Genomic DNA, 24,446 nt, shown 5'->3' with positions numbered 1-24,446 from the left:
CAAAAGCATAGGTCGTATGGTTTCAGACAAGAAGATTTTTAAAGTTTTTTCTTATGTAAGTCTATACAAAACTTAGGACCCCCAGGGCAGGGCCTCTTTTCACCCCAGGGGTACAATTTGCAAAAATGTTGGTTGAGGACCATAAGACAATGCTACAAACCAAATATCAAAGGTCTAAGTGTTGTGGTTTCAGACAAGAAGATTTTTAAACTTTTCTTCATATATAAGTCTATGTAAAACTTGGGACCCCCTGGGCAGGGCCAGATTTGACCCTAGAAGGATAATTTAAACAATTTTGGTTGAGGACCACTAGATGATGCTACATACCAAATATCAAAGCCCCAGGCCGTGTGGTTTCGTACAAGAAGATTTTCAAAGTTTTCCCTATATAAGTCTATATAAACCATGTGACCCCTGGGGCGGGACCATATTTGACCCTATTGAGATAATTTGAATAATTTTGGTAGATGACCACTAGATGATGCTACATACCAAATATCAAAGCCCTAGGCCATATGGTTTTGTACAAGAAGATTTTCAAAGTTTTCCCTATATATGTCTATATAAAACGTGACCCCCGGGGCGGGGCCATATTTGACCCTAGGGGGATAATTTGAATAATTTTGGTACAGGACCACTAGATGATGCTACACACCAGATATCAAAGCCCTAGGCCCTGTGGTTTTGGACAAGAAGATTGTTTAAGTTTTTCCTTTTGGTTGCCATGGCAACAAGAGTTCTGCATGGAATTCAATTCTTTTAATAATTTTGAAAGGGGGCCACCCAAGGATCATTCCTGTGAAGTTTGGTGTAATTCTGCCCAGTGGTTTTCAAGAAGAAGATTTTTTTCAGAAAATGTTGACGGACACACGACGCACGACGGACATTGAGCGGTCACAATAGCTCACCATGAGCCTTTGGCTCAGGTGAGCTAAAAAGCAGAGCTTCTTTTAATTGTCAGGGTACGGACTTGGTCACATTAGGGGAGAAGATGTGACAGGCAGCCGGTTAGCTCAGTCGGTAAAGCACTCACCCTGTAAGTGAGGGGTCCTGGGTTCGACCCCCATACTGTCTGGGTATTTTTCTCACCCTGTGACATTTGGTGCCCAACGTAGGACCGTGGCATGCTTGCTTGGCCAGTCTTACGATGCATGCAGTATTATGTACCTCCAGAACTCGAGGACGAGTTTCCAATTTGTAGGGGTGTAAGTCACGGTACGGCCTTGGTTACATTAGGGTAGAAGATGTGTCAGACAGCAGTTAGCTCAGTCGGTAGAGCACTCGCGCTGTAAGCAAGGGGTCCCGGGTGAGTTTGTCCAGGACTGACTGCATAGTTTTGTCACTCTGTGACATAACTAGAAGATGCTTTTGTAACTAGAATGTGTCTGTAGGACCCAGGGTGTGCCACCCACTGGTACATTTGTCACAAATAAGGGGCAATAATTTAAATGTTTGCAGTCTTAATGGGGTATAGCCTCAACAAACATTTTATGAAATGGATTCATTATTCTAGGCCATATACTTTTTGAGCTATGAGCATCACAAATAAAAAATCCACTATCTTGGCTATTTCAAGGAACATAACCCTGCAATAAGAGCTAAGATTCTCAAGAAGAATGCCAAGTGTGCAAGGTCACATCACGATAAAGGTTTCCTTAAATTACATCTAATACTTTTTGAGCTAGGCACATCATAAATTCGGTGAAAAAGTGCATTACTTTTTACTTTTCCAGGGGCCGTAACTTTCAAAATAGGGGGTGGAGCCAGCCAAAAAATCAGAGGTGTGCAAGTTTATATCATGATAAAGACTTAGGCAAGTTTTCAACCATTTATATTAAATACTTTTTGAACTAGGTGTGTCACAAGGTGAAAATGTACATTTTTGACTATTTAAGGGGCCATAACTCTGAAAATAAGGGGCAGACCCAAATGAAAAATAGAAATGCACAAGTTCATATCATTATTAAGACTCATGCAAAGTTTCATGAATCTATATCAAATACTTTTTTGAGCTAGGCGTGTCACAAGGTGAAAATGTATATTAGGGGCCGTAACTCTGAAAATAGGGGGCGGGGCCAGACGAACAAGAGCTGTCTCCATAGGATGACACATGCCCCCGATGGCACTTTGAATGAATAGTTATGGCCGATGTTAGAGTTCAGGACCTTTGACCTATGGAGCTGGGTCTTGCGCGCGACACGTCGTCTTACTGTGTCACACATTCATGCGTAGTTATTTTAAAATCCATGCATGAATGACAAAGATATGGACCAGATACGCCCATCAATGCACTATCATGAAAAATGACCTTTAACGTCTAAGTGTGACCTTGACCTTTGAGCTACGAGCCTGGGTCTTGCGCACCACACGTCGTCTTACTGTGGTACACATTCATGCCAAGTTATTTGAAAATCCATCCATGGATGACAAAGATATGGACCGGACACGCCCATCAATGCACTATACTTTAAAGTCTAAGTGTGACCTTGACCTTTGAGCTACGGACCTAGGTCTTGCGCGCAACATGTCGTCTTACTGTGGTACACAGTCATGCTAAGTTATTTGAAAATCCATCCATCGATGACAAAGATATGAACCGGACACGCCCATCAATGCACTATCCTTTAATGTCTAAGTGTGACCTTGACCTTTGAGCTACGGACCTGGGTCTTGCGCGCGACACGTCGTCTTACTGTGGTACATATTCATGCCAAGTTATTTGAAAATCCATCCATCGATGACAAAGATATGGACCGGACACGAAAATTGCGGACAGACTGACAGACCGACAGACTGACAGACCGACAGACGGTTCAAAAACCATATGCCTCCCTTTGGGGGCATAAAAATAGAAGGTGCACAAGTTCATACCATGATTAAGACTCATGCAAGGTTTCATGAATCTATATCAAATACTTTTTGAGCTAGACGTGTCACAAGGTAAAAATGTGCATTTTTTATTGTTTCAGGGGCCATAACTCTGAAAACAGGGGGCGAAGCCTGATGAAAAATAGGAGGTGCGCAAGTTCATATCATGATAAAGACTCATGCAATGTTTCATCAATTAATATCAAATACTTTTCGAGCTAGGCGTGTCACGAACTTCGGACGCACGATGGACGCACAGATAAGACCAAATCTATATGCCCCCACCACTAAAAAAAGCGCATGTCTCCCCCAGCGCATAGCCATATAGGCAAGAAGTCAATAGGGGTCAAGAGCGAAGAGACATTGATGGTTGGCTGCAATAGGGATCATCTACTTGGCATGTCTAATCATACCACTAAGTTTCAACATTTTGGGCCTGGTGGTTCTCAAGTTATGAATTGGAAACAGTTTTCCATGTTCAGGCCCCTGTGACATTGACTTTTGATCGAGTGACCCCAAGATCAGTAGTGGTCATCTAATGGTTTTCCATGTTCAAGCCCCTGTGACCTTGACCTTTAACAGAGAGACCCCAAAAACAATAGGGTCATCTACTCTGCATGTCCAATTATCCTATTAAGTTTCAACATTCTGGGTCAAGTGGTTCTCATCTTATTGATTGGAAAGAGTTTTCTATGTTCAGCCCCCTGTGACCATGACCTTTCATGAAGTGACCCCAAAAACATTAGGGGTCCTCTACTCTGCAAGTCCTATAACCCTATGAAGTTTGAAGATTCTAGGTCAAACAGTTCTCAAATTATTGACCGAAAATGGATTTCCATGTTCTGTCCGCTGTGACCTTGACCTTTTATAAAGTGACCATAAAATCAATAGGGGTAATCTACTCTGCATGTCCAAACATCCTATGAAGTTTCAACATCCTGGGTCAAGTGGTTCTCATGTTATTGATCAGAAATGGTTTTCCATGTTCCGGCCCGTGACCTTGACCTTTAACAAAGTGACCCCAAAAACAATAGGGGTCATCTACTCTGCATGACCAATCATCCTATGAAGTTTCAACAATCTGGGTCAAGTGGTTCTCAAGTTATTATCGGATATGGTTTTCCATGTTCAGGCCTGTGACCTGGACCTTTGGCGGAATGACCCCAAAAACAATAGCAGCCCTCTACTCCATAAGCCCTACCATCCTATGAAGTTTGAAGGTTCTAGGTCAAATGGTTCTCCAGTTACTGACCGGAAATGAAGTGCTGGTTTACTTTTAAAATTATAAAGGATATATTCTTTATGATGTATCGCTAATTTCAACGTTTCATTGCAGGTATGGTGTAATTTTGTAATTGTTAATGATATAAGCGGTACAGCAACAAGCGGCATAATTACAGTTTACAATGATCATCATTTGCAAACACGTGTTACCTGTTAGGGGTCATTATTGACCATTGTGCATCAATTCACACCTTCGTGTTTGTATAATCTGGGTAACTGACCGAAAAAAATGACAGTTAGACACTTTGGTGTCGCGGCCGTGTTAATATTGACATGTTTATAGTATTTTTTTGAAATTTTTTTTAAAGTTTTTATTTTATTTTTTTTTTTTTTTTTTTTTTTGAGTATTCGATTACTAAATTTCGTAATCGATACTCAGAACACCAAGCAAGTACTCGGTTAACCGGTTACTCTTTGCCATCCCTAATTATAACGCATGTAATATCGTCATCTGCTCACAAACATAATTATAGTTGTTAAATTATGTATAGATTTTGGCAAGCACCAACTGAAATTTGTGAGCTAATGAAGCAGATAGCACAACAATGTTCGGTTTTTTGTGTCTTGGTCTTCAAATGGTACAAACAATTCACAAATGGCCCATAATTGCTAGCAGACAGCCAAGGCCAAAGGAGGAAACAAAAAAATGTGTGATTTGACGCTAACGTCAGTCTATGACACCTTGAGTAAAGACCAACTGCACATGGTGCGCACCTAGTCTGAAATAATTGGCATTATAGTTCATACTGTTTTCAGTATTCTAACCAAACAACTTACTATGACTTAGGTATTGTTAATCAAAATTTATCAAAAATTTTACAAATATAAATTAAACTTAAATGAAAGCATCACCACAAAGTTATGACATCTTTAATGTCGTTGAAATATGATCACCTGTGTGTCGGGCTTGTGTAAGTGACTGTTTTTGATGAGACATAACTTCTCACTGCATGATCATAGTCACATCAATTTTGCAGGCAGAGTGAAGTAAGAAGAAAGATTGCGAATAATGGTGATGTATTGCTTGCTTTGCTTCATTAAAATATTTAACACCTAGAGACAAAGTCTACGTTATTTTTGAACAGACCTCTTATGCATTTTACATGGAAACTTGAATTAATGTGCAATATCCAGCCATATCACAAAGAAATTTTGTGTTACAAGTTTTCTTTTTCTAAAAGATAGAAATGAAAATGAACAAATCTGTATAGAAATTTAATGAAACTTTAACTAAGCAGCACACAGGTGCACCTACTCTTGTCACTGCACATGGTTTCATGACTCTAGGTAAAATATATTTTAAGATATATGCAACATACTTTATGTATTTTTCACTAAGTCAAGGACCATAACTCTAGCCGAATATGTGAAATCACGGAGAGATCATCAGGTGCACTACAACAATACTCCAATGTTTTATGACCCTAGCTCAAGTACATTTTGAGATACACGGTGCACAAACTTTTATTTTTTGACCAAGTCAAAGGCCATAACTCTGGTCTTATAGAGTGAAAGAAAAAAGAAAACTAGATGTGTGTCCATAGGACACAGGTGCCCCCACTCCTGCCACTGTACCATGGTTTAATGACTCAGGTTAAACAATTTTTAAGATGTTTGCAACACAAACTTTTCAGAACCTTATGTGTATTTTTCACATAGTTGGCCAAAACTCTGGCCTTGCTGAGTAAAATCCTAAAGAGAACACTTCATAGGCTATAAAACAATCCTCTAATGTTTTATGATTCTAGGTCAAGTACATTTTAACATACATGTTTAACAAACTTTTTTTTTTTTGAGTAAGTCTGGACAAGAAGTCTGGTCTTGTGTAGTGAAATAATGACTGTAGGTAATATATTTTCGGAGCTACTTGCGACAAAACATTAAAATGACAATTTTTTTCCTAGGTCAGGGGCCATAACTCCTACAATATTGAATGAATCTGGATGCAAAACCCCAGGTGCACAATTGCACATGCTGACCAACATTCCTGTAAACTCTGGTGACTCTAAATCAAATACTTTTGGAGCTACATGCCACACAACATTAAAATGACAAATTTTTAACTAAGTCAGGGGCCATAACTCCTACACAACTGAATGAATCCGGACGCGAAACCCCAGGTGCACAACTGCACATGCTGACCAATATTCTTGTAAACTTTGGTGACTCTACCGGTCAAATATACTTTTGGAGCTACGCGCGACACAACATTAAGGTTTAGCAGTATATCACAAAAGAACAGATTTTTTAGTAAATGAACAGCACCTTGACACACAACTTATCTGTCCAATACATGCTTTACTGTTCTGTCCCACAGAGTTGGATACTTAAAATATTCTTAATGAGTTGTCCCCCTTTGAATAAGAATGCCATTTGTAAAGAAATAAATGTAAACAATTGTCAAAAACGATGTTTTACCTAGTTATGTAAAGTTTAAACACTCGCACGATGTTGCAAATGCATCAAAACGAAGATATGTAACAGCTTTTTCAAAATGGTGAGTTTTTAAAGGCGCTGAACTGTCCAGAAGTGTGGCCCCTTCATGCAGTCCCTTTCCGGAATTCAATACATACATGAATACATTGACAATGGTTTTGTAGAATAATATAAATGTTTTATATGCTGTTAAATTTTCATGTAAAACAATGCTTTCTTTCTATGATTTGATGACGTTCGAACTTCTTTCTCCGAAACATGGACCTATACCTTAAAATGACAAATTTTTAACTATGTCAGGGGCCATAACTCCTACACAACTGAATGAATCCTGATGCGAAACCCCAGGTGCACAACTGCACATGCTGACCAATATTCCTGTAAACTTTGGTGACTCTACTGGTCAAATACTTTTGGAGCTACGCGCGACACAACATTAAAATGACCAAGTTTTTACTAAGTCTGGGGCCATAACTCCTACAATACTGAATGAATCTGGATGCAAAACCCCAGGTGCACAACTACACATGCTGACCAACATTCCTGTAAAGTTTTGTGACTCTACGTCAAATACTTTTGAAGCTAGGCGCAACACAATATTCTCGGAAGGATGGACAAATGGACGGAAGGAAGGACGGATGGACAAGAGCAAATCTATATGCCCCCACCACTCATGGGGGTGGGGGCACAAAAACCTCAGGTTCACAAATTCACATGCTGAATGATATTCCTACATGGATTCATGACTCTAGGTGAAATATATTTTAAGATATATGGAACACAAACTTTTAAGCACTTTATGTCTATTTTTCACCAATTCAAGGACCATAACTCTGACCTGGCTGGGTGAAATTCAAAACAGAACACCACCTGCACAATTCCACATACTATATAACAATCATGTACTGTTTATTAACTCTAAGAACTTGTATGTCATTTAAGCATATTTTTTACTTAATTAAGGGCAATAACTCTCATCTTACCGACATAAATCAAAAGCAATGCCCAGGTGCATAACTTCACATGCTAAATAATATTCCTATAATATTTCATGACCCTAGGTCAAACACAATTTAAGATATGTGTGACACTAAGTTTTATACCCTTTTATACATATGTTTGACTAAGTCAAGGGCCATAACTCTGGTCTGACTGAATGAAAATCTAACAAAACCCTGGTGTGGTTATGTGAGATCCCAATTAAAACATCAGGTACACAAGTTCTTGTGCTGAATAACAATCCTGTGAGGTGTGATGATTGTGGGTCACATACTTCTTTAGATATGCATGACAGAAATTCAGACAGACAGACAGGCGTACAGACAACGGCAACTCTTATTGAATACATGTATCTATAAACTTAACCTTCCATGTCTCTATCAGTAATGTTAACATACTGAATATCTATAAAGTTAATCTTCCTCATCTCTATTAGTAATATTAACTACCAGATTGCTATCAGTAATATTAACCTACCACATCTTTATCAGTAATTTTAAACTACTGTACCTCTTTCAGTACCTTACCGTATCTTTATCTCTAATGTTAATCCTTGGTGGAGCCAGAATTTGATTATTAGATACATCTTCACGGATTGTGTAAACATACATTGCTAAGTCTGGTATTGGTGCATTGTCGTTATCATCTTGAATTTGTATATACACTATAGCATTAATACACTCCATTGATGTACTTCCAATGCTAACTGGAATAGTTGTATTTGTAATTTCACAGGCCTGCAATAAACAAGAACAGAATGAATTTACCTGAATGTAGGATAAGTCTCCTGCTTCATCAAGCCTACAATTATTTCAGCCATGCCATGAGAAAACCAACATAGTGCGTTTGCGACCAGCATGGATCCAGACCAGACTATTACACATCCGTGCAGTCTGGTCAGGATCCATGCTGTTTGCTTTCAAAGCCTATAGCAATTAGAGAAACTGTTAGTGAACAGCATGGATCCTGACCAGACTATGTTGGTTTTCTCATGGTGCGGCTCACTTGTTTTGTTTTTTTTTGAGGGGATGGGGGAGGGGTTGATGTCTCACTGAGACAATTATAGGTCATATGGCGACTTTCCAGCTTTGATGGTGGAAGACTCAAAATGCCCCTCTGTACATTATTTCATCACGGAAGGGTACCTGAGTAGAACCATCAACCTTTGATAAGCTAGCTTGATGGCTTCCTCTCATCAATGTGCCGAGTCAGGCTCGAACACAAATCAGTGAGAGGCAAGTGACTCCAAGTCAGCAATCATAACTACTCGGCCATGGAGGCCACCTGAAGCCTGCTATTAACAGTGTTAACAAGAGACCACAGAGTGATCTTGGTGCCCACCATTGAGCCATTGTTTAATGTTCCAAATTTCAAGACTAGCTCAAGGTCAAAATCAAGGTCAAAGTTCATTTTGGTACACAAAACTGTGCATGTGGTCCAAATTTGAAGGCTGTAGCTTGAGAAATGTGAAAGTAGGTACAAGGTAAAATTCAAGGTCAAATTTCAAATCAGTACACAAAGCTATGCATGTGGTCGAAATTTGAAGGCTGTAGCTACAGAAATGTGAAAGTAGGTCACTAGGTCAAGATCAAGGTCAAAGTTCATTTTGGTACAAAAAACTATGCAAGTGGTCCAAATTTGAAGGCTGTAGCTTCAGAAATGTGAAAGTAGGTCACTAGTCAAGATCAAGGTCAAAGTTCATTTTGGTACAAAAAACTACGCAAGTGGTCCAAATTTGAAGGCTGTAGCTTCAGAAATGTGAAAGTAGGTCACTAGTCAAGATCAAGGTCAAAGTTCATTTTGGTACACAAAACTATGCATGTGGTCCAAATTTGAAGGCTGTAGCTTGTGAAATGTGAAAGAAGGTACTAGGTAAAAATCAAGGTCAAATTTCAAATCAGAACACAAAACTATGCATGTAGTCCAAATTTGAAGGCTGTAGCTTGTGAAATGTGAAAGTAGGTACTAGGTAAAAATCAAGGTCAAATTTCAAAATCAGAACACAAAACTATGCATGTGGTCCAAATTTAAGGCTGTAGCTACAGAAATGTGAAAGTAGGTCACCAGGTCAAGATCAAGGTCAAAGTTCATTTTGGTACAAAAAACTATGCATGTGGTCCAAATTTGAAGGCTGTAGTTTCAGAAATGTGGAAGTAGGTCACTAGGTCAAGATCAAGGTCAAAGTTCATTTTGGTATACAAAACTATGCATGTGGTCCAAATTTGAAGCCTGTACGTTCAACAAGAGGGCCATGATGGCCCTATATATTGCTCACCAGAGTTGATCAGGCCTACTGAGCTAGTTTTTGACCTCACATGACCAAGAGTTGAACTTGACCTAAAAATCATCAAGACAAACATTCTGACTAAATTTCATAAAGATTTGGTTACAACTGTAGCCTCTAGAGTGTTCGCAAGCTTTTCCTTCGACTTGACCGGGTGACCTAGTTTTTGACCCCACATGACCCAGATTTGAACTTGACCTATAGATTATCAAAACAAACATTCTGACTAATTCTCATGAGTTTCAAACTTAAATTGTGGACTCTAGTGTGTTGAAAAGATTTTACTTTCATCTGGCCTAGTGACCTAGTTTTTAACCCCACATGACCCAGATTCAAACTTGACCCAGAAATTATTAAGACAAGAGGACATTGATGGTCCTGAATCACTCACCTGTCCCCATATGACCCAGTTTTGAACTCAGTATGATGTCGTTTTTTCTATTATTTGACATAGTGACCTAGTTTTTGAGCTCATGTGACCCAGTTTTGAACTTGACCTAGAAATCACCAAGATATATATTCTGACCAATTTTCATGAAGATCCATTGAAAAATATGGCCTCTAGAGAGGTCACAAGGTTTTTCTATTATTTGACCTAATGACTTAGCTTTTGAAGGCACGTGACTCAGTTTTAAATCTGACCTAGATATCATCAAGGCAGGGATCGAATTTAACTCTTTTTCCAACTAGCAAATTTTTGCTAGTGCCAATTTTTTCTACTAGCAAAATGACAGGTTCCACTAGTGATTATTTAAAAGCTGTTTATGTGTTAAATTTAAGTTGTTTTGTTGTTGTTTGGTTTCATATACAAGAGGGCCATGATGGCCCTATATCGCTCACCTGTTATCATTGCACTTGAGGACAAGAAGGTCCTCAAAAAAAATATCTAAGTCCAAAGGACAGGAACAACAAAGGAAAGAAATTTAACCAAAAAGAAAAACAAAATTCTTACAAGGTACAGATATGTCGAAATACACCTAAAAATTGGAGGTACCATCCATGTTGTACCATAGAAAAGTGGTCACGGTTTTTCCCTACGGCCAATAATAAAAAAGTTACTAAAATTATGCTATTTATAGTAACGTAAAAGGGAAGTAATTCAAAAGAAAATTATTGTAAGTTAACAAAAGAAGGATCTGCCAAATAAATCTGTTAACATAAATGAAATTTCAGATCAGTATCTTCATTAGTTACGGAGATATACCCATTTTAATTTCAAAAATAAAGGGAGGTAATTTGACATAAAATCAGTCCATAGTTATCTACCCTGATTGGCTCGGTCCAACTAATGACAATAATGAAATTTCAAATAAGTCCTGTAAGTACTTACTGATATAAATCCATTTTGACTACAATCAGGGGAGGTAATCAGATATAAAAAACCTCTGGAAACTACGAATGGATCTGATTTGTCATGGAATCCAAGATTTATTGTTGCTGAAGATATTTTGGAAGTTTGTATAAAATAAAACCATAAATGAAGTCTCTATATGGCTGCAAAAGCCAAAATAGCCAATTTTGGACATTTAAGGGGCCATAACTCTGGAACCCATGATGGAATCTGTCCAGTTTAAGAAAGGAACCAAGATCTTGTGGTGATACAAGTTGTGTGCAAGTTTGGTTAAAATCAAATCATAAATGAAGATGCTATTGTGCAGACAAGGTCAAAATAGCTAATTCTGGTCCTTTCAGGGGCCATAACTCTGGAACCCATAAGGGGATCTGGCCGGTTCAATAAAGGAACTGAGATCTTATGGCAACACAAGTTTTGTGCAAGTTTGATTAAATTCAAATCATAAATGAAGCTGCTATTGTGCAGTCAAGGGCAAAATAGCTAATTCTGGTCCTTTCAGGGGCCATAACTCTGGAACCCATAATGGAATCTGGCCAGTTCAAGAAAGGAACCAAGATCTTATGGTGATACAAGTTGTGTGCCAGTTCCGTAAAAATCAAATCATAAACTAGAAAATGTCTCCCCCAAATGCAAAGTCCTATAGGCAAGAAGTCAATAGGGGTCAGGAGCAAAAGTCAAAGAGACAATGATGGTTGGCTGCAATAGGGATCATCTACTTAGCATGTCCAGTCATCCCGCTAAATTTCAACACTCGTGGCCTAGTGGTTCTCTAGTCACTGTTCAGGCTCCTGTGACCCTGACCTTTGATCAAGTGACCTCAAAAAAAATAGGGGTCATGTACTTTGCATGTCCAATCATCCTATTAAGTTTCAACATTGTAGGTCAAGTGGTTCTCAAGTTATTTCCAAAAAATTATTTTACATGAACAGGTCACTGTGACCTTGACCTTTAATAGACTGACACCAAAATCAATAGGGGTCATCTACTCTGCATGTTCAATCATCCTATGAAGTTTCAACATTCTGGGTCAAGTGGTTCTCAAGTTATTGATCGGAACTGGTTATCAATGTTCAGGCCCCTCTGACCTTGACCTTTAATGGAGTGACCCCAAAAACAATAAGGGTCATTTACTCTGCATGAACAATCATCCTATGAAGTTTCAACATTCTGGGTCGAGAGGTTCTCAAGTTATTGATTGGAAATGGTTTTCCATGTTCAGGCCCCTCTGACCTTGACCTTTAACAGAGTGACCCTAAAATCGTTAGGGTTCATCTACTCTGCATGACCAATCATCCTACGAAGTTTCATCATTCTGGGTCAAGTGGTTCTCAAGTTACTGACCGGAAATGGTTTTCAATGTGCGGGCCCCTGTGACCTTGACCTTTCACAGAGTGACCCCAAAATCGTTAGGGGTCATCTACTCTTTATGACCAATCATCCTATTAAGTTTCAACATTCTGGGTCAAGTGGTTCTCAAGTTACTGACCGGAAATGGTTTTCGATGTTCAGGCCCCTGTGACCTTGACCTTTAATGGAGTGACCCCAAAATCGATAGGGGTCATCTACTTTGCATGTACAATCATCCTATCAAGTTTCAACATTCTGGGTCAGGTGGTTCTCTAGTTATTGATTGGAAATGGTTTTCAATGTTCAGGCCCCTGTGACCTTGACCTTTGACAGAGTGACCCCAAAATCAATAGGGGTCGTCTACTCCAGCAGCCCTACAACCCTATGAAGTTTGAAGGTTCTAGGTCAAATGGTTCTCCAGTTATTGCTCGGAAATGAAGTGTGACGTACGGACGGACGGACGGACGGACAGACGGACGGACAGGGCAAAAACAATATGTCTCCTGGGGGAGACATAATAAAGCTGCTATTGTGAAGACAAGGTCAATATAGCTGATTTTGGCCCTTTCAGGGGCCATAACTCTGGAACCCATAATGGGATCTGGCCAGTACAAGAAAGGAACCGAGATCTTATGGTGATACAAGTTGTGTGTAAGTTTGGTTAAAACTAGAGCTATCACTAAAGGTGATGAATGTACCCCCCTCATGCACTGACACAGTACATTGAATTTGACACACACAAGACTGCATAATTATGTGGACTGTATGTATACAGTATAGTAACAAAAAACAAAGTCCCATAACTATGCAGAATATTTATCTAAAAGAATGTAACATGCACCATGCACAACTAGGGTTGGTACTGATCACTTGTGTGAAGTTTCATTAAATTGTGTGCAAGGGTTTGGTAGATTAGGCACGCACAAGATTGCATATGCAGGCTGTATGTACATAGTATGTTAACAAGAAACAAAGTCCCATAAGTCTGCAAATTTTGTCGCTGAAAGAACCTAACATGCCCCATGCACAACTACTGTTGTTACTGATCAGTTGTGTGAAGTTTCATTAAATTGTGTCAAGGGGATGAGGAGAGATGGTGCGCACAAGATTGTGTCTATGTATATAGTATAGTAACAAAAAAACAAAGTCCAATAACTCTGCAATTTTTTTTTCTGAAAGAACCTAACATGCCCCATGCACAACTACTGTTGTTACTGAACAGTTGTGTGAAGTTTCACTAGATTGTGTCAAGGGGATGAGGAGAGATGGTGCGCACAAGATTGTGTCTATGTATATAGTATAGTAACAAAAAATCAAAGTCCCATAACTCGCAAATTTTTTTTCTAAAAGAACCTAACATGCCCCATGCACAACTACTGTTGATACTGATCACTTGTGTGAAGTTTCATTAAATTGTGTCAAGGGGATGAGGAGAGATGGTGCGCACAAGATTGTGTCTATGTATATAGTATAGTAACAAAAAAACAAAGTCCCATAACTCTGCAAATTTTTTTTCTTAAAGAACCTAACATGCCCCATGCACAACTACTGTTGGTACTGATCACTTGTGTGAAGTTTCATTAAATTGTGTCAAGGGGATAAGGAGAGATGGTGCGCACAAGATTGCGTCTACGGACAGACGGACAGACGACCAGACGGACAGACAGACAGACAGACAACCTGAAACCAGTGTACCCCCCCTTACAACTTTGTTGTCGGGGGTACAATAAAATCATAAATGAAACCACTATCATGCAGACAAGAAATTGTTGACGGACGCACGGACGCACACACGACGGACGAAGGGTGATCACAAAAGCTCACCTTGTCACTATGTGACAGGTGAGCTAAAAAGTTCACTGTCCGGACAGGCTTGGGACTTTCTGGTTTTGAAAGTACGATACAAACCAGAGTACTCAATGATTCTTTGGACTTTTGGCTGGACGCTGATGTTTTAAGTTTTTCTTAGGTCACTGCCGGTAGTGTTGCTAGCATTTTCGAGCTATGCGGGCCTTTTTACACCAGGGAACATGTTATTTTCCTCTCCATTTTCGCAGAACTTTGCACATTACAAACGTCCAAAATGAAAACAAATATTGCCTAGACATTTACTTACATATCCGATAATTACTTCTGTATAAAGCGACAAGCACCTAGAAGCAGTCACGTGATTATCGGTAAATTAACTGCCCGAAAGGAGTTTTTAAAGAGAAAAGGACAGTTAGAGCGAATTCCCTGATTATCGAACGTGATCGCGAAAATATTCGAGTGCCATGATTTTCTACTCGCATTTTTTTTATTCTTACTCGAATTTTGCGAGTTAACGACCGTTAAATTTGATCCCTGCAAGGTGAACATTCTCACCAATTTTCATGAAGATCTCATGAAAAATATGGCCTCTAGAGAGGTGACAAGGTTTTTCTATTTTTAGACCAACTGACCTAGTTTTTGACTGCACGTGACCCAGTTTCAAACCTGACCTAGATATCATCAAGATGAACATTCAGACCAATTTTCATGAAGATCCATTCAAAAGAATGGTCTCCAGAGAGGTTACAAGAATTTTCTATTGTTAGACCTACTGACCTAGTTTTTGACCGCAGTTGACCCACTTTCGAACTTGACCTAGATATCATCAAGATGAATATTCAGACCAACCTTCATACAGATCCCAAGAAAAATATGGCCTCTAGAGAAGTCACGAGGTTTTTTATTATTTGCCCTACTGACCTAGTTCTTGAAGGCATGTGACCCAGTTTCGAGGTTCATCAAGGTGAACATTCTGACTAACTTTCATGAAGATCCATTGAAAAGTATGGCCTCTAGAGAGGTCACAAGGTTTTTCTATTTTTAGACCTACTGACCTAGTTTTGGACTGCACGTGACTCTATTTCAAACCTGACCTAGATATCATCAAGATAAACATTCTGACCAACTTTCATAAAGATCCCATGAAAAATGTGACCTCTAGAGTGATTACAAGCAAAAGTTTATGGATGCACAGACGGACGTACGACGGACGCTGTGCGATCACTAAAACATTCTGACCCAGTTTCATAAAGATTGAGTCACAAAATTTAATGTGTTCACAAGCTTTTCCTTTGATTTGACCAGGTGGCCTAGTTTTTGAACCCACATGACCCAGATTCAAACCTGACCTAGAAATCACCAAGCCAAACTTTCTAAGTTTCATAAATATTGAGTCAAAACTGTGGCCTCTAGAGTGTTCACAAGCATTTCCTTTGATTTGACCAGGTGGCCTAGTTTTTGACTCCACGTGACCAAGTCAAACTTGACCTAGAAATCACCAAGTCAAACTTTCTGACTAAGTTTCATAAATATTGGATCACAAATGTGGTCTCTAGAGTGTTCAGAAGCTTTTCGAATGATCTGTCCTACTGACCTAGTTTTTGATCCAACATGATCCAGATTCAAACCTGACCTAGAGATCATCAAGAGTAATATTTTGATCAAGTTTGGTGAAGACTGAGGCTCAATTGTGGTCTCTAGAGTGTTCACAAGCTTTTCCTTTGATCTGACCTACTGACCTAGTTTTTCACCCCACATGACCCAATTTCGAACTTGACCTAGAGATCATGAAGACTTACATTCTGACAGTTACAAAAAGATTGGGTCAAAAATGGGGTCTCTAGAGTGTTCACAAGCTTTTCCTTTGATCTGACCTACTGACCTAGTTTTTGACCCCACATGACCCAATTTCGAACTTGACCTAGAGATCATGAAGACTTACATTCTGACAGTTACAAAAAGATTGGGTCAAAAATGTGGTCTCTAGAGTGTTCACAAGCTTTTCCTTTGATCTGCCCAACTGACCTAGTTTTTGACCCCATATGACCCAGTTTCTAACTTGAACTAGAGATCATCAAGACTTATATTCCAACCAAGTTTCATAAAGATTGGGTCACAAATGTGGTCTCTAGACTGTTCACAAGTTTTTCCTTTGATCTGAACTACTGACCTAGTTATTAATTCCACATAACCCAGTTTCGAACTTGATCTAGATAGCATCAAGACTAACATTCTGACCAAGTTTCATAAAGATTGGGTCAAAAATGTGGTCTTTACATTCTTCACAAGCTTTTCCTTTGATCTGACCTACTGACCTAGTTTTTGACCCCATATGACCCAGTTTCAAACTTGATCTAGAGATCATCAAGACTAACATTCTGACCAAGATTCATAAAGATTGGGTCAAAAATGTTGTCTCTAAGAGTGTTTACAAGCTTTTCCTTTGATCTAACCTACTGACCTAGTTATTGATCCCACATGACCCAGTTTCAAACTTGATCTAGATAGCATCAAGACTAACATTCTGACCAAGTTTCATAAAGATTGGGTCAAAAATGTGGTCTCTACAGTGGTCACAAGCTTTTCCTTTGATCTAACCTACTGACCTAGTTTTTCACTCCACGTGACCAACTTTCAAACTTGACCTAGAAATCATCAAGCCAAACTTTCTGACCAAGTTTCATAAAGATTGGGTCATAAATGTGGTCTCTAGAGTGTTCACTAGCTTTTCCTTTGATCTGATCTACTGACCTAGTTTTTGACCCTACATGACCCAATTTCACACTTGACCTAGAGATCATCAAGATTAACATTTTGACCAAGTTTCTTAAAGATTGGATCACAAATGTGGTCTCTAGAGTGTTCACGAGCTTTTCCTTTGATCTGACCTACTGACCTAGTTTTTGATGCCACATGACCAAGTTTCAGACTAGACCCAGAGATCATCAAGACTAACATTTTGACCAAGTTCTTAAAGATTGGGTCACAAATATGGTCTCTAGAAACTCTAGTGTTCACAAGCTTTTCCTTTGATCTGACTTACTGACCTAATTTTTGACCCCACATGACCCAGTTTCGAACCTGACCTAGAGATCATGAAGACTAACATTTTGACAAAGTTTCATAAAAATTTGGATTACAAATGTGGCCTCTAGAGTGTTCACAAGGCAAATGTTGACGCATGACGGACACCGAATGGACGTCTGACAATGACTGGTCACAATAGCTCATCTTGAGCACTTTGTGCTCTGGTGAGCTAAATATGTGAAAGTAGGTCACTAGGTCAATGTCAAGGTCAAAGTTTATTTCAGTACACAAACCTATGCATGTGGTTCAAATTTGAAGGCTGTAGCTACAGAAATGTGAAAGTAGGTCACTAGGTCAAGATCAAGGTCAACCCATGTTAAGGTTCATCTAGCCACTCAAAACTATATACTGTAAAATCATTAATAATCGTTGTGGACTAATTTTCGTGGATTTTGTGGTTGAGTCAATCCACGAAATTTAATCCCAACGAACAAGTAAAATTCCCATTCATTTTTTTGTTCAGAGGTTGAAATCCACGAATTCTTATCCCCATGAAATTGCCATTTGGACCAAAACCACGAAATTTCATGACCACGAAATTAAATGATTTTACAGTATGTGGTCCAAATTTGAATGTTGTAGGTTATGGACAAGAAGATTTTTAAAGTTTTTCCCTATTTAAGTCTATATAAACCTTGTGACCCTGGGGCAGCGCCATGTATGACCCTAGGAGGATAATTTGAACAAACTTGGTAGAGAATCACTAGATGATGCTATATTACAAATATCAAAGCCCTAGGCTTTGTGGTTTTGGACAAGAAGATTTTCAAAGTTTTTCCCATATAAGTCTATGTAAATCATGTGACCCCCAGGGTGGGGCCATATCTGACCCTAAGGGAATAATTTGAACAATCTTGGTAGATGAGCGCTAGATGATGTCGAAAACAAAATATCAAAGCCCTAGGCCCTGTGGTTTTAGACAAGAAGATTTTGAAAGTTTTTCCCTGTATAAGTCTATATAAATCATGTGACCCCATGGGGCAGGGCCATATTTGGGAGATAATTTGAAAAGTCTTGGTAGAGGACCACTAGATGATGTCACATACCAAATATAAAAGCCCTAGGCCCTGTGGTTTTGGACAAGAAGATTTTCAAAGTTTTTCTATATATAAATCTATGATAATTATAACAAGAGGGTCATGATGACCCTGGATCGCTCACCTGAGTAATATGAGCTACATGTTTCAAATGTCAAACTGATGATAAAATATTAAGAAAGTCAGTAGGTCACATTCATGGTCAATGAAATTCAGTTTTATGATTTGTGTGCAAAACTGTGTATGTCATCAAAATTTCAAGGCTGTATCTTAAAAAACAAGAAAGTAGGTCTAGGTCACAGTCAAGTGACATCATATTACTTGGGGTCATCAGGTAATTATAATTAAACAAGTCTTGGAAATAGAATCAGATGATTTTTTTAAGTATTTTTCCTATATAACTCACATAATAACTAAGTGACCCAAGGGCGGGGCCTCTTTTAACTCCAGGGGCATAATTGGAACAATTTTAGTAAGGGACTACTAGACAATGTATCATACCAAATATCAAAAGCCTAAGTCGTATGGTTTCAGACAAGAAGATTTTTAAAGCTTTTTCCTATATAAGTCTATATAAAACTTGGGACCCCCAGGGCAGGGCCTCTTTTCACCCAAGGGGTACAATTTGAACAATTTTGGTTGAGGACCATAAGACAATGCTACAAACCAGATATCAAAGGTCTAAGTGTTGTGGTTTCAGACAAGAAGATTTTTAAACCTATTTTTCCTACAAAAGTCTATGTAAAACTTGGGGACCCCCGGGGCGGGGCCATATTTGACCCTAGGGAGATAATCTGAAAATTCTTGGTAGAGGACCACTAGATCATGCTACAAACAAAATATCAAAGCCCTAGGCTTTGTGGTTTTGTACAAGAAGATTTTCAAAGTTTTCCCTATATAAGTCTATATAAACCATGTCACCCCTGGGACAGGGCCATATTTGACCCTAGGGGGATAATTTGAACAATTTTGGTAGAGGACCACTAGATGATGCTACACACTAGATATCAAAGCCCTAGGCTCTGTGGTTTTGGACAAGAAGATTTTTAAAGTTTTTTCTTTCGGTTGCCATGGCAACCAGAGTTCTGCATGGAATTCAATTCTTTGAATAATTTTCTGCCCAGTGGTTTTCCAGAAGATTTTTTTAGAAATTGTTGACGCACAACGGACAACGCATGACGCATGACTGACGACGGACGACAGACGACGGACATCAAGCGGTCACAATAGCTCTCCTTGTCACTTTGTGACAGGTGAGCTAAAAATAAAGAAAGGGCCATAACTCACTCGAACAAGAGCTGTCACTAATGGTGACAAATGGCCCCGCAGCGCCTTGACCTCTGACCTGGTGACCTTAACCTATTACCTGGTGACCCTAAAGTCAGTAGGGGTCATGTAATCAATAAGTACTATCAGCATGTGAAGTTTGAAGGTCCTAGGTGCAGTGGTTTGAACCAGTCTGATTTTCAGGAGAACACAACTAGGGTACCAATACATCATTCTGACAAAGTCTGGTCAAAATCCCCCCCCCCCCCCCCCCCCCCAACAGTTTCTGAGGAGATGCGATAACGAGAAATTGCTATCAGAAGGAAGGACGAACAGAAGGACCAAGGACGCAGAGTAATTTGAATAGCCTACCATCTGATGATGGTGTGCTAAAAATGAATTAAATGGTGGTATATTGCAACATTAACCAGTAATTTCGATGAATTGGTATCCCCCGCCAAAAGGGTTTGTGGTGAGGAATGGCAAAAAAAAATATCCGGCAAAAAGTTAAGGATGTTAATAAGAAGCAAAAATTTTCATTAGTCAAAATCAATTTAACAGAAAACAAAATTGTTTAATAAAAGAGTACATAATAAATGTATGATACTTTGATCCTGACTAAAGAGTTTATTTTGAATGGGGTATGCTTACTGTAGTAAGCTTAGCTTTTAAAATTAAATGCAGTTAATTGAAATGTGAGCTTGAAGTTTAACTGGAACGAAATATTGTCTTTGAGTGGTTTGGCACCAGGTGCTGCTGTTTAACATGTACATTTGAACTTAAAAGAACAGATGTTCTTAAGAGAACACAGGTAAGATATCTTGAACATGGCTGAGGACAAGGTTTGTGCAGTCACAACTTTATATATTTATTAATTTAGGGGGTGGGGGTGCGGGGGACCGGGAGAGGAAAAAAATTTCACATGTTGATTATAAATATTGATGGAAAATTAAAAATGAAAAAAAGGGTAAAAGGGTGAAGTTGGGGGGATGGGGTGGGGGAAGAGGATGCATGATCAGTGGTGGGCATGACTGGGTGGAGGAGTAAAGTGGGGGAATGGTACAACTTGCATGTTGATAAATAATCATGGAAGGTTTGAAAAAAATCTAAAATAAGAAATAAAAAAAATAATTATTTTTTTGGAGGGGGGTGGGGGGAGGGGAGGGGGGTTGGGAGGGGGAGGGGGTGTGACCAAGGCAAGTGGGTGACCAGGTGTGGGTGCGCAACTTCACATGTTTATAATAAATGTTCACAGAAAAGAATGAAAGAAATTTAATGAAATTCTGCCAAATGGTAAATTTGTTATGTACAAATATGTGGATTTTTAGAAAATTAAAGGGCAATAACTCTAAAGTTACAAAAGAAACCCATTCGAAATTGTGTGTGCACAACCACATTATAGTGCTCTAAATTCTGTTAAAGTTTCATAGTTCAAGGTCAAATATATCAAAAGTTATGATGCAGAAATTGCCATATCTATAGTACCCTATATAGTTAACACTGGAAACTTCTAAGGGGCCATAACTCTGGCATTACTTGGGCAATCTGTCTGAAACTTGATGGGCCCCATAACCTCATAGTGGTGAAAATGTATATGAAGTTTGTTTTAAAAAATTTAAATAAGGAATTTTTTTTTTCGGGGGGCGGGGAGGGGGGAGGGCAATAACTCTTAATTTACATATAAATCCGAACGAAATTGTGTGTGCACAAACACATTATAGTGCTCTAAATTCTTTAAAGTTTCATAGTTCTAGGTCAAATATATCAAAAATTATGATGCAGAAATTGCCATATTTACAGTACCCTATATAGTTAACACTAGAAATTTCTAAGGGCCATAACTCTAGTGTTACTTGGGCAATCTGCCTGAAACTTGATGGGCCTCAAGAACTCATAGTGGTGAACATGCATATGAAGTTTTAAATAAATATTCCCAACCATTTCCTAGATATGGCTCCGGACGCTGGACGGACAGACGGACGGACAACGCCAAAACTATATCCCTCCGACTTTCGTCTGGGGATAATTAACAAACATTTATTTCAACAATGAACATGCACTTTAGTACCCGTTTCGCAGAAATAGGAGATACATGTACCTCTGTCCAAAGGTGTGGCCTATGAAAATACTAGAACTGTCACAGGAGTGACTCATACCCCCACCATACGGTCTTGTCACAGAAGAATGGCAACCATAAGGAATCTTAAAAATACTTTGGAGTACTTCATCCTGGGCTTCCACATATAAGTAATACTAGTATAATACTAGTATAGTAATACTAGTAAATATTTTAAATCTCTAATATCAGAGATACACTAAAAATGAATACAAAAAAGTATCTTACCAACCCATGTTACCACGTAAAAATGTTTTTACTTTTTACATAGGACTTATAATAAAAAAGTTAGAAAAATACCTAAAATATTGAAAATCTAAAAATAGGATTTCTAAAAATAGACTAATTCCTGGAATTTAAGGGGAAGAAACTCAGTACAAAGGTTAAAAAAAGGTTACTTCCCTTGGCTCTAAGCCAATCAGAATGAGATATAGTGAAAATACATCAAAATTAACCTTAAATTCTAGGTAAAAGGGGACATAATTCAAGAAAAATAGTGTCAGAGTTATGCACCTTGTGTCACATGATGTGGGTGATGAGGTGGAGCATCTATTTTAAGTCTGAATCAAATCCATTCAGTAGTAATTGAGATATAGTGAAAATACATCAAAATTAACCTTAAATTCTAAGTAAAAAGGGGCATAATTCATGAAAATTGGTGTCAGAGTTATGCACCTGTGTCACATGATGTGGTGATGAGGGAACATCTATTTTAAGTTTGAATCAAATCCATTTTGAATAAATGAGATATAGTGAAAATACATCAAAATCAACCTTAAATTTAAAGTAAAAGGGGACATAATTCATAAAAAATTATGTCAGAGTTAAGCACCTTATGTCACATCATCTGGGTGATGAGGTGGAACAACTGTTTTAAGTTTGAATCAAATCCATTTAGTAATAACTGAGATATAGTGAAAATACAACAAAATTAACCTTAAATTCTAAGTAAAAGGGGACATAATTCATGAAAATTGGTGTCAGAGTTATGCACCTTGTGTCACATGATGTGGCACATGATGTGGGTGATGAGGTGGAACATCTATTTTAAGTTTGAATCAAATCCATTCAGTAGTAACTGATATAAAGTGAAAATACATCAAAATCAACCTTAAATTCTAAGTAAAAAGGGGCATAATTCATAAAAAAATGGTGTCAGAGTTAGCACCTTACGTCACATGATGTGGGTGATGAGGTGAAACTCTATTTTAAGTTTGAATCAAATCCATTTAGTAATAACTGAGATATAGTGAAAATACAACAAAATTAACGTTAAATTCTAAGTAAAAGGGGACATAATTCATGAAAACTTGGTGTCAGAGTTATGCACCTTGTGTCACATGATGTGGGTGATAAGGTGGAACATGTATTTTAAGTTTGAATCAAATCCATTTGGTAATAACTGAGATAATAGATTTCTGGACGCGACGGGACGGGACGCGACGGGACGCGACAAAACTGACTCCTATATACCCCCCTCAAACATGTTTGGTGGGGGTATAATAAGAAGTAAAACAAAACAGAATTACAGAACTTAAGACCCAACATACATTCAAACCTGTAATAAGCAGCCTGCCACAAGGTTGAAATAATGTGGCTGCTTTAGGCAAGTGGCTAATTTAGTCAGATTATTTTTTTTTTTTTTTTGGTTGGGTTTAACGTCACACCAACACATTTTAGGTCATACGGCGACTTTCCAGCTTTGATGGTGGAGGAAGACCCCAGGTGCCCCTCCGTGCATTATTTCATCATGAGCGGGCACCTGGGTAGAACCACCGACCTTCCGTAAGCCAGCTGGATGGCTTCCTCACATGAAGAATTCAACGCCCTGAGTGAGGCTCGAACCCACATCGATGAGGGGCAAGTGATTTGAAGTCAGCGACCTTAACCACTCGGCCACGGAGGCCCCTATTAGTCAGATTAAAATCAGAACGAAATGCCAATCGGGGGAGTTAGCTTACAGGCTGCATTAAGGCAAGTGCTTGTTTAATACAGGAAGCCCCTACAGCAAGTTCATCTGTATGCTTTTAGAAACCAACAACTGTATATCACATCTTATATGGATTTTGAAGGTTTGTTTGTTTTGTTTGTTTTGGGTTTAACGCCGTTTTTCAACAGTATTTCAGTCATGTAACGGCGGGCAGTTAACCTAACCAGTGTTCCTGGATTCTGTACCAGTACAAACCTGTTCTCCGCAAGTAACTGCCAACTTCCCCACATGAATTATCAGAGGTGGAGGACGAATGATTTCAGACACGATGTCTTTTATCAAATCATCACGGAGAACATACGCCCCGCCCGGGGATCGAACTCGCGACCCGTCGATCCGTAATCCGACGTTCTCCCTACTGAGCTAAGCGGGCGGGCTGGATTTTGAAGGTGGCATGTAACCCATAATAAGGCATGTTTTAAGGCTTGTCAATTTTGGCTTATTTAAAGCTTAATTATCCCACATCCGAAGACGCAAGGGGAACATGTTCACCTGAATTTCACAACACAACAAGAATGATGCCAATTTATGCACAACATGCATCCTGAAAATACCTTGAAACAAAAGGG

General features: G+C 38.8%; 1 protein-coding gene across 3 annotated transcripts in view; it reads right to left on the bottom strand.

Moving 5' to 3' along the window:
• Nucleotides 1–4,504: 4,504 nt before the first annotated feature.
• LOC128550560 (protocadherin Fat 4-like) overlaps nt 4,505–24,446 on the bottom strand; it is a 48,080-nt gene continuing 28,138 nt past the window's right edge. For all 3 annotated transcript variants that reach the window (XM_053529808.1, XM_053529815.1, XM_053529820.1), the window contains exon 12: nt 4,505–8,324. In XM_053529808.1, the coding sequence (XP_053385783.1) occupies nt 8,103–8,324 (222 nt within the window). In that variant the 3' untranslated portion in view covers nt 4,505–8,102. The remainder of the gene's footprint in view (nt 8,325–24,446) is intronic.

Source organism: Mercenaria mercenaria, chromosome 2, assembly GCF_021730395.1.
Source record: "Mercenaria mercenaria strain notata chromosome 2, MADL_Memer_1, whole genome shotgun sequence".
NCBI classification, from domain to species: domain Eukaryota; kingdom Metazoa; phylum Mollusca; class Bivalvia; order Venerida; family Veneridae; genus Mercenaria; species Mercenaria mercenaria.
This window is presented reverse-complemented; position numbering and strand designations above follow the sequence as displayed.